Source organism: Diorhabda carinulata, chromosome 5, assembly GCF_026250575.1.
Source record: "Diorhabda carinulata isolate Delta chromosome 5, icDioCari1.1, whole genome shotgun sequence".
Lineage (NCBI taxonomy): Eukaryota > Metazoa > Arthropoda > Insecta > Coleoptera > Chrysomelidae > Diorhabda > Diorhabda carinulata.
Window position 1 is genome coordinate 23853511 of NC_079464.1, and position 12504 is coordinate 23866014.

The 12504-nt window shown below is 34.7% G+C and overlaps 1 protein-coding gene across 3 annotated transcripts in view; it reads right to left on the reverse strand.

The window, feature by feature from the left end:
* The window catches only part of LOC130894068 (uncharacterized), a 49282-nt gene that overhangs the window by 14263 nt on the left and 22515 nt on the right, over nt 1-12504 (reverse strand). For all 3 annotated transcript variants that reach the window (XM_057800628.1, XM_057800629.1, XM_057800630.1), the window contains 3 exons: nt 8488-8516; nt 5721-6353; nt 1215-1273 (listed from right to left, as the gene is read on the reverse strand). In XM_057800628.1, coding sequence (XP_057656611.1) covers nt 1215-1273; nt 5721-6353; nt 8488-8516 — 721 coding nt within the window. The remainder of the gene's footprint in view (nt 1-1214; nt 1274-5720; nt 6354-8487; nt 8517-12504) is intronic.

Below are 12504 nucleotides of genomic sequence, written 5' to 3' on the forward strand. Positions count from 1 at the left end.
GACCATGTTTCTTTAGAAACATTACGAGAATTGGAGAGTCTCCTATTATAATAAATATCTTTGGCAGCTTTTATTATCTTATGATAATTTTTTCTGTATCGTTTCACGTAATTTTTGAAGGAGATATAATCCTAGAATTTCCTTAGGTGAGATAAAGATCGCAGATATACGTAAACCTTTAGTGGATCAGGGTTTATTTTGCTTATTTTTAATACGCCTGAAGGGTGATGAATTGGACGCGAGACTAGTTAGTGTTTTTATTAATCTAGAAATTTCCACATCACCGGAAAGCATGTTCCAGTCAGTTGTTTGATAACTGTGCTTGAAGTTTTGTAAACTGTTTTCCGAAAATATACGGCATAATTTGCGAGAAGCCTTCTTAGTATTGGATTCTAACGAAAATATTGTTAACACTGTTTCATGATTGGATAAACCTGAATTAAGGACAGAACAGTCGGTAGATTCTGGATCATACCAAAGGAATCAAAAATTGACTGAAGACATTCTTGACCAGCAAGCACATTGAAATAATCAATATTGAGATCGTCACATAGAATTAGTTTAGTTTTTAGAGGTAAGGTCAGTAGTTTGTGATAGAAAGTATGCTCGTCAGCATCAGATATTCTGTAAATACAAACAATACAGAGGTCATAAGTCTTGTGGTAGAAAATTCGAATACTTTCTCAGATACTACTTCCATGAGCTAAATTAGTTATATTGAATCTGGCTACTGTGGTATACTTTTTGACAAGAACAGGCTCATTATTATTTAACCAGTGGTCAGTGATGGCAACAATTTCTGAAAAATTAAGCTCTTCTAGTAAGAGATCCAGTTCAAACGTAAGATGTATGATTTCGAAGTTCTACAAACCGATTTAATAAATTTTCATATTCTAGAAATCGTAATTGACACGACTGGATGTTGAATTGATTTTGCCCTGAGTATACGCGATATGGTTAGTGAATAACGAGACTGACAGTACTACAGATAAACTAGCTTATCAAATTAACTACACATATTCATATTATTCATAGTTTTCTTCAAAACAGTAGTCACAAAGATGCAATTTTAGTAGATTGTAAGGAAAGCAGCAATAAATAAAATTTCAGACAAAAATTTATTTAAATGAGTATAATGAAGGAGGATATTAATTTTTGATTAACAAATTTCGATATTTCCATGAAAATCACACGAAAAGGTATAATATACTTACGTTTGTTTTGGGGACTAGTGGAATGTTCACCAGTTGAGATACTCTCGGTTTTTTGACTTCTAAAAAATTAAAAATATAAAGAATATAGTAAGAAGGAATCTTCTAACAGATGACATTTTTAAACAAATATTTAAATATAATATTTTTCATTGTTTTTAACCTAAAATGATATTTTGCAAAGTGAAAATAAAAATTGTAGATCTGAATAATAATTTATCGATTTTTTTTCCGAAAAGTAGTATGAGCGTTCTTTTGAGGAAAATACAACTGGTACTTTCCTAGTCATATTTACTTTCGTCGATATCGAACTCTTTGATGGCAGCAATTGCAAGGAGATAAGCCAAATCCGCCAACAATCTGATTGGATCTTTTTAGGACAGTTTAACGTCCTGTCGTTCGAAAAGTCTAGTCCGAAATTCAACAGTTGGCGCTGATATTTGGTTATCTACGTACCAGCAGACACCATTCTCACTTCCAATTGCGAACCAAGCCGTACTAGTAGAGAATAGATATGAATTATATTTTTAATCCCTATATCATCTTGATTTTGCTTCAGAAACAATAATTTCGTAGCAAAGGTCTGACCTCATAAGAAAACACAACTACACTCCTAACCAAAAAAATCGACTCAAGTCAAGCAAAAAATCTGTAACTTGAATTCTTTTTCGGATTTTAGCATCTCAAAGCCAGTAGTCTTAACTTAATATCAAACAAAAAGGAATTATAAATAATTATAATCGATAGTAAAGAGAATACGAGCTAAAATTCGTCAAAATAATAATTTCTTTGAAATTGTTTTATTAATATTTAGTGTTCCCTCCCCTGGCCATAATAACAGCTTCCACTCGTATTTTTATGAATAGAATAAGCTTCTTGTATTAAATCTTGTTCGATACTATACCATTCTTCAGTGAGAGCCGTTTTGAGATCCAATTTCGTTACCGAAGCAAAATTTCTATCCCGAACTTTTCTTTAAAGTTCATCCCATAAATTCTCGATATTATTTAAGTCCGGGTTACGCGCTAGTCAATCCATAGCGGCAATTTCGACATCCTGTAAATCCTACTGTACGGAATCTACAGTATGTGGATGGGCATTTCGCTAATGAAACTGGTGTAGGGAATGACATCTATGTATCGGTTCGTCGTTAATACCTCCGCTCCATCGCCAGTTCAATAAAAACCAACTTGGTTTTTGCTTCCATGAAATGCGCGCCTAAATCATCCAAAAACCACGTTTTCTTTTATGCAACAATACTCGAATCTTTCTCCAAATCTTCTGTAGACTTGTCCTCTTCTATCGTTACTAAGCATTCATATTCTGCTTTCGTTTTAGAAGAGAACGGAGCCCCATTGTTCGTCAGTCCAGTTAACGTGTTCTCTGGCAAACTATAGATGGGTTGCTTGGCGGTTTGTGGTTAATTTGTGGTGATTAGCTGGCCTTAAGTCTGCTTCTGACTGTCCAGCCACTCCCAAGTGTTTCTCATAGCTCTTATTGGACTTGGAAACCAGTAACAATGAATCTGTCATCTTCCTCGGATGTGCACCTTTTTCTTCTGGAACCGCCTCTTCGATTAAAGTAAGCAGTTTCTTGGTAAACTTTGGAAACAACAGCGTACTGACCACTTCTCGGCTTGTCACAAGAGGATCACCGCTTGAGCAGCTTTATCACTTGTTGTGTACATTTTCAGGTAGAATTCTTGTTTGTTGTTAACGAGATGTGTGTCGATTGACGTCAGATGGAGAACTGATAGTAGTGGGTCAGATAGATAACCTTTTAAAAGGGTCAGTTACCATTAAGCATAAAAAGGGTGCATACCAATCAAAACATATTGTTGGACTGTGAGAGCAAGAGACATTACAATATTTGATTTTGAAGTTAATCCTCTTAGTTTAAAGATTTTACTGAGAAAAATACAATTCCGTTGTTCAGTTTGTTGTCAGTGACTCGCTATGGCAAAGGTGTCTCCTGAGTCGATTTTTTGCGTGGGTATATTCCATGGATAGAGACATAAGCGTCACAATCTTGGGAGATGTAGTTCAATAACCAATGGGCTCTATACATTAATTTGCATTAATAATGAAAAATTTGCAACAGTAAACACAATAATTTGTTCCACTTTGTACAAAAACAAATTAAATTTATTTGTATGCACAATTTGTTTATAATCGTTTTTTTTTTAATTTTAGATCTAAGGCTACCGCAAATTCAGTCCTCTTTTGTTGGATCTATTGAGGTAGTATGATATTCCAATTGTACATGGCTTTTACACTTTTCCAGTTGAAATGAGATCGAGATGTTGCCTTAGATAGTTCAAGTTATTGATCAGGAAACATCAAAATTGTTTATAAAAATTTCTTGATATTATTTATTGTTCAGTGATTTTCATTCTTACAGGTAATGGTGCCATCTCATTAGTCCTGAAACGTTCCATACTTAATAGGCTGGTGTTGAGACGTTTTGTTATTATTTTGTAAATTGTATGACATTTAGGGTTTCTTTTAATTAGTTCATAAGCAAAGGCGTTTCTAATGGTCCTATCCGAAGTTGGATATTTAGCTCAATATTAGGTTCCTCATTGCTTCTAAGAAGTTCCATTTTAAGTAGGCTGATATTTTAATATTTGTTGCCCAATTGTCATCTAGGATGAAATTGTACCTCGTAGTACGTGATATATTGAGAATAAAAAAGCATGTTAATGTCACAGAAGAAGTGTGACACATAAATCAATGAATCCATGTAAGGTAATTCTGGAACCCATTAGATGAGAACTTATTATACAATGGTTGATAACTTCCTCGTACTTTTCTCAGCTTCTATTTTTAATTTTGGTCACTTCAGGTATGGTTCTGCATATTCACAGATATAGTTTACAATCAGACACTTATCGAGTGGTAGTAATCAGCTTTAGAATGATTCGAAGTCGAAACATTCCTATCAGCTTAGGTAGGAAGCCAGACTGACGATTTGAACACTTAAATTGAGAAGGGTCTCTCAAGAAGAGTTCGCGTTTGAATTTCAGTAGATGCGCTGGTGTATAATGAATGAGTGTCAAGTTGAGTGTCACTGTTTAATTGAATAATCGTCATATACTTCTATATGGACAGTTTAAAAGTGAGAGAATATCTCGTTCCAGATACCTCGTACATGTTGCGCAGAACCTCGGATGATAGAGAAATCGTGTTATTCAGTCTTTATTAGTAAGAAAGGCTTCCACTTATAGAAACTGTCCATATAAAAGTATTACATATATGGAATAACCTCGCTCGCCTGGCGAACCCAACTGGTGAAAATAAAAACATTCTTTACGATTTGACATTGACAAAACAGAAACTGTTGATAAAGCATCGGTTAATTTATCTACTAATCAACTGTCTTTTTCTTGTATGCACTTGAAATAGCTTTTTTGTTCACTTCTTCTTTGATGCTATCTTCCCTCCCGATTATCATGTTCTCGGTTCCAATAGTGTAAGGCCTTGCTATACAATGCAGCTTCCTTTGTCGACGTTATGATGTTTCTCCACTTTTCAAGACCTTTTTTTCCTAAAACGTGCAATTTTCGTAAATTCACTTTCACTAACTGCCACCGACATTTGTCACTTTGATTCACTTCACTCGAAAAAAGAAATAGCAATGATTGAAAGCAAATTGAGAAGAAACTGTTTATTTTAGACTTGTACATTAACCGGCTATACGGTACTTTGAGAACCAGGGTCTTCTCAATAATCAACGGTCAATCCTTTCTGTTCTGATCATGGTGCCTTCAACGTCGAACTCCTAGCTGGAACAGCTCCGCCTCAACGTTCTCCAACCAGCGAAGACGCGGTCTTCCTCCCAGTCGCCTTCCTCCAGGAACTTTATACATGGTTTTGCACGGGGATCGATCAAAAGGCATCATCTCCACGTGTCACCTCAGAAGTGCCTCCCGGATGAACGCCACCAAATCTGTCTCAGCTCAGCATACCTCCAGGTCCTCCACGCACCGTTCTTGCAAACAGGGCCAAAAATCTTTCGTAGGATTTTAAGGTACCTACAGGTGCAAGTAGGTAATCAAGATAGCAACAGCGATTAATTTCCAAAATAAAAGAAAAGGGATCAATCAACATCCGTCCCTTCAAGGAGTCCGTAAAAAACCAATATAGCTATTTAAAAGTATGAAAGGGGCACAATGATGTGTTTTTCCGCGAAATTTTGATTCTATCACATCATTTTGAGCTATCACAAATCCAACATTTTAATTCATTTATGTTTTGAAGTTCGCGATAACAAATTTTTACATCTATAGTATATAATCGGGATTTTATGATAAAAGAAAATAGTTTTGTGAACGAGTAACTGGCAAATACTCAACCAATCGCCGCTTCGTACCAAAATCCAAGGTTCCGCGGTACCCATTTGTGAGATTAGATTATTCTTAGCGTTATTTGAATACTTAAGTAAGATAAGAAAGTTTGAATTGAACGAAACGATTTCCAGTACTCCTTTACATGGTATTAAATTACACACCTGTCATATAGTCACTTGTCCCTGGGAAATTAATAGAGGACGATTTAGAGGAATTGAAGAACGTTGCAGCTGTTGGGCGGGTTTGTGGGGTACGAACAGGAATTGTGGAGAGTTGTTGTGAATCGGGCGGGGCGAATGATAACGCTGATGAACTTTGAGGCATCTGTTGTGTTGATTCATTCATCTTTTTCAACTGCATCGCAACGAATTCCTTATTACGCGCGATCTTATTTGCCAAATCAAGTAAAGAGTTTGCATGGGATGTTTTGGAAACGGATACATCCAATGGCTTAGAAGGCTGAGGTAAATCTGAAGAGGTTGGTCTTGGAGTTTTCCCATTTTTATTTAATTCTTCTTCTCGATTTTGAAACGATTGACGAGACGTTTGAAGTTTCTTGCTGAAATAATCTCGGAAATTTTGTTTTACATTTGTTGAATCCTGCAGTATGGGATAATCTTCATAATTCACTAAAATTTCTGGCTTTTTATACATCCTAAGAATACTTTTATTTATTGATATTGGAGAGTAGTTTTCATTATCTATTCGGTCATTGTTAAGAGTATCCCAAATAGTTTTCGAAGAAATACTGCCGTGTCTCTGAAGCACTTTCTCCTTGAGAGCTTCACAAATACCTGAAAAAAGTAGTTAAATATCAATCTGTAACTCATTCATATACTTTATGTAATTTCACTCTAAATATTACTATTATATAAATATGTGAAGATAAGTACAACTTATATATAGCATTCAACTTTAGATGAAGTTCGAATAAATAATTAACATAATTCAATGTTCTTTTGTATATTATCCTATTAGTACTAATCTGACGTTCAACTATTGCAATTTAAAGATTTTATCCATTAACTCAGTTTCAAAATGAATCAAATAAATTTGAAAAAAGCAAGACCTTACTTGCATTGAATAAAATGAAGGTCACTTCTACATTTGAATATTTATAGTACAGAAGGTAACAAATACAGCTTAAAATTGAAGTACACTAACACGTTAGTATAACGGTCAAAAGGTTTTGCCCATAATCCATTCAGTAAATTTAAAAATAATAAACTTTAACAAATTTCTGTTTCATGTTGTCAAGTAAAGGGCGAAACGGATAATACTGTCTGTTATTTGTTACGAGCGCATGTTTTGTCGGTGAGTTCGACAAGTTAAAACTTGCAAGTACTGGCTGATTTATTTATTATTCTTTAACTGTGAATTCTTTCTTCGGCGTTTATGATTGTAGTTTAGTCCCAGTTAGCTCTGTCATCGTGATGTGATTTATATTTTTTGGACAAAGACATCTTTTTGTGGAGTTCGTATACGAATTGTTTTCGTTCTCGCAAATTCAGACTTTTAAGTTTTACAACGGATAAAACGAAGGAAGTATTGGTTGAAACTCGTTTACGTAGTTTAGGCAAAAGTAACCGTACCATTGCTGCCGAATTAAAAATACAACGTGAAAAAATATGCATCCACCAGAAAGAGATAGAAAACGTCCAGGGCGGCATCGAAAATCCACAACCGCTGAAGATAATGAAGATAAATGTATTCTATTGATCAGTAAATGTGATCGACGACTAACGGGTCCTGAGATAGCATCTCAGATCAATGAATATAGTGATCTGACTATGAGTATTTCTACAGTGAAAAGAGATTGAGAGAAGTTGGTTTTTTTGGAAGGGTAGCAGTAAAAAAACTCTTTTAAAACGTGAAAATAAAATTCAACGTGGTAGAGAGTTTTGTGGACAACTGAGTAAAAGTTTAGATCTAAGATAAGAGTGATTGTGCGCAGGTCAAAAGAAGAATGGATGTTAGATTTATGTGTAATCCCGACTATAAATCCGGCGAAGGCTCGGTGATAGTTTGGGGATGTTTTGGAGGAAAGTCGATTGGAGGCTTGGTAAAAATTGAAGGGATTTTGAAGAAAGGCTTGGGGGACGAATTGGATAGGGATGTCAGAAAGCAGAGTCCTACTTTCATTTCACATCTCTAAAATATTTTGAAAAACGAATGACAACGATTATTTGTCGTAATTAAGAATGCCAAAATTGTGCACCGAAATAATAAAAGCAAAAGGGCATCGATGAATACAAAATTTAAATACCTAAAAATTACAGAATGTAGTTTTATTATTACTATATTTTTAACCGTATATAAAATAGTAAAATCGATCGTGTTGTTTTTATTTCTAGTGTATCACGAAAACTGTAGGGTGAGTAAATGAAAGAAAAGACATTAAAGTTAGGGTATGTAGATACAAAAATGAGATGTTACAAGGCAGAATGAAAATATAATGTAAAAGGATACTTTTTTCTTAGCCACATTTTGAAAATAAAAAGACCAGAATATTTATTTGTAGTAAAAACTTTGCTATTGTTTTTTGAAATTTTTTTAGCTATGAGAATTTATTGTGCACATTAATATGTTAAAAGTCTTTATAATATTCATATAATCCATACATGGATTTTGTGAATTAGAGGGGTTTGATACCGAAAAAATGAATACATTCCTTCTGATTAGAAACAATAACAGAAGACATTCAGTTCCTATGAGAACAAGAAATGTTATTGATGAAAAGTACAGATGATGATTGGCATCATAATTTACAGATCTAAAATAAAACCGAAGATTAAATAAGAAAAAACTTCTAGATTGTCATCATTGTTACAGTAATTATCAGTTCGTTTCATTTAAAGTTTAAATAAGAGGAAAAAGATGTTAGATGTGTTGTACGTACATTCACATATACAATTATTTTTGACTTACCAGTATCTAAATTATTTGATGATTTTGACCTGAAAAAATTAATATAACAGTATTAATAAATAAACAATTAATATTCAACCTTGTGTCATCATTATTTCTATATATATGCGAAATATATTGTTAATAATTCAAAATATATGTGGGAATATGTAGAATCAAACTAAGTATTTAAAATTAAGACCATAAGATTGGTCAGGAGAGATACCGCGCTTAACTTGCCAAGCTGGGTATTATACAATCATCAACCTGTACCTGCGTTGATAATCCCGGTGTTGATCTCTATTTTTTCGGGTGCAGCAATCACATCCACGAAACAAACAAATTCTTAATGACACTTGTTAAATAAAACTACTACTGAACACACTGTCTAGACCACCAAAACAGTAATACTTACGTGGTAGGTGGGTCCGAACGATTGCCGTGTAAGTCGGGGTTCAACTTTGCATATAAATACATATAAGGTATGTTTAATCGGGACCAGAGTTTAAAGAAAACAACAATTTAGAAGAAAAATGTTTAATAAAGTGTAAGATAATAAAACAATTTACATTATTATGAATAAAGTAACCTAAACCGAAGTTATTTTGATGTCAAAGGCTTCATATATTCTAACAATGTTGCCTAACGAGTTAAGTTTTTCTTCTTCTCACGCAAAATTTCCTCGTAGCATACCAGTAATTTTTTTATTCCCCGTTTTGTAGTAGAAACGCGTTCTTCATTAGAATCTATTTTTTCTAAAATTTGTAACCCCTTTACAATTGAATTGAATCCTTCTGTTAAGTTTGCAATTGTCATTTGATTTACCGATTCAACTGGTTATAGCGAATCAGTTTGTTCAATGTCTTGCTGATACTTACGCATTTCTATACCCTCGTCAATTGTTATCTCTTGATTGTGTGAATCTAGCAATTCTTGAACGTCATCATTATCGACCTCTAAATTTAATTGCTTGGCGATATCGACCACTTCTTATATTATGCTATCGATTTGTTCAGGATCTGAAACTGATTTACCTTGGGTTTCAGTGGTGAAAAAAAATGGACACAGTTTTTTCCAGACACCATGGAGAGTTTTTGTGAAACCTCATTCCAACATTGTCCAATAATTCTAACAGCATCTAAAACATTGAACTGCTTGCAAAAGTCTTTAACAGAAAGGCTCATTATTTTGTCCGGTAGCTTCACGTAGATGTGCAAATGACCGCCTTGTGTAGTAAGTTTTAAATGTTTTAATGACTTCCTGGTCCATTGGTTGAAGCAAGCTGGTAGAGTTTGGTGGCAAAAATATAACTTCCACACGTGGGTCGAAATTAATTAGAATTGCGGGAGGATGACCTGGAGCATTGTCAATTAGTAGCATTACTTTTAATGGGATTTCTTTTAATTGTCAGTAACGTTCGACTTCAGGAATAAAATGATGGCCAAACCAGTCTTTAAAAAGAGAAGGTATCACTCAAGCTTTCGCATTAGACTTCCAAATGACAGGCAAACTAGCTTTGGATTTATTTTTTAAGGCTTTTGGATTTTCTGAGCGATAGAGAGTAAGAGAGGTTTCAATTTACAATATCCATCTGCATTGGCACCAACCATTACTGTTAATCGATCCTTGGCGGCTTTAAAACCTGGAAAAGTTTTCTCTTTACGCGCAATAAAAGTTCTTTTAGGCATTTTCTTCCACAAAACACTGGTTTCATATACATTGAAAATGGTTTGGCTAATGTAGCCACCTTCATCTATAATTGTTTTGAGTTTTTACAACAATTACAACGACTCTTAAATCGGCTGAACCAGCCGTTACTAGCTTTAAACAGTTCATTTTTAGCTGCCTCCCCAGCTTTTTCTTTTAGTTTTTCAATAATCTGCTTTGCTTGCAAGCACACTGTATTTTGATCAACAGGACAATTTTTCACTCTTACTTGATTATCACACCATGACTGTAGCAACGTTTCCATCTGTGCGATAATACTGTGACGCTTACGAATGATACTTGAATTCAAAGATTGAGAGTCTTTCACAGCGTTCATCATTTTTTCTTTACCTTTTATAACTGTTGGGACTGTTTATTCCCAATTCACAAACTATAATTTTTGCTTGAAAGTTTTTAATTATATTCAGTTTACACTCCAAAGACAGTGTTTTTCTTTTCTTGTTAGGCTCAAGTAAAACGCAATGCGCACGTAAAACATTCCCACACGGAACCCATCGCAAACTGGCAACCAAAATGAAAACCCGCGTATCTCCGAATTCGTGTAAGTCGGGGTATTACTGCACGCCAACACTCACAATTAGATTGTCTGACGCGCGATTCGATAACCAAATTATCGTCTTCAGAGACTAAACTACTGACTACTCGATTTTCCGGTCCGTCCATATTTTAAATGAGCTATGTGCTGGACAATAACGTATCTTTTAGTCTGCCCAATATACTTCCCGTTACAATTACCACAGCTAATTTCATATATACCATTTTTCAAATTTGGTATTTTATCCTCATGATTGCCCAATAATTGTTTTAATTAAAATCTAGTATTGCCGATCACTCTTCCAGTCATAATCATGACATAAATAATAATTGTTAAAAATGTAAATAATAATAAATTGTTGGATAATTTTGAAAGCATTGAAATTGCTAGATGTAAGAGTAGCTTAAATAGGGACAAAGAGCCAATTCCTTACAGTCCACTCTATAGTTTAGTAGTAAAGGAATAGATTCCTGCTAAGGAGGTTTATTGGTGGAAAAATTTAGTAAAGTCAAGTAATTAGGTTTTAATCACCTTCAGTCTCTGAAGACGATAACTTGATTATCGAAACGCGCGTCAGACAGTGTAATTGTTGGTATATTGGTGGTGTAAACAGTGTGTTCAGTATGAATATCACTAACGGTTCCAGAAATTCCAACTCAGTTGAACAAAACTACTCCCTACCTCTAAACCTCACCCACATACTTTTTAAGGATAGATAACTTACATACTTTAGATCTATTAGTAAATTTTATCAAGGATATTAAAATTAATATTCAAATAGTACAGATGTCTTTTATAGAATGAAATATCCACATGGAACTTGACTAGGCGATTAGAGATGGATCACCTAAATTCTAGTTTGAATACCCAAATATTAGAAAAGTCAGAGGAAAACACCCCAATATTATTGGAGGGTTGAGATTTTCAAGATTATGGAATTGCATATTGGTATTAACTAGTAGAAATTTCCAACCAGTTTTGTATCGATAAAGGCTGATATCGTTACCAATATCTGAGAAGCACTAAAAATATTTTATCGAATTGTCTACAAATAAAAAACAAAAAAAGAACAATTTGTGGTTTATCAAAGAGCTCAAAGGTAAGGAAAAGGAAAAGACTGTAAGAACAAATAACAGGGTATTGGAAATTAGTTATAATAGGCAGGTTCGTCGTTCCGGACTGCCAATGCTGTGGAATATTCTCCATTTTTGAAGAGATCTCATAGGCAAGGACGATGGCGACCACGGGGATTACAAAGAGATTACTCAAGCGATTAGAATAGACAAGGAATAGAGGAGTGCTTCAAAGCTAGGGATACCCGAAATATTCTTCAATTTTGGAGAGTTCTCATGGGCAGGGGCGACCAATCGGACTGCAAAGAGATTAACCAAGTGATTAGAATGGACAAGGAATAGAGGACTGCTTCAAAGCTAGGGATACCCGAGATATTCTCCAATTTTGGAGAGCTCTCATGGGCAGGGGCGACCAATCAGACTGCAAAGAGATTAACCAAGCGATTGGAATGGACAAGGAATAGAGGACTGCTTCAAAACTAGGGATGCCTGGATTATTCTCCAATTGTGGAGAGCTTTCTTAGGCGAGGGCGACCAAGTGGACTGCTTGACTGCTTCAAAGCTGGGGATGCCCGGAATATTATCCAATTTTGGAGAGCTCCCATAGTCAAGTTTGATGGCGACCAAGTGGATTGCAAAGAGATTACCGAAGTAATTAGAATCGACAAATAATAAAGGACTGCTTCAAAGCCAAGAATTTCC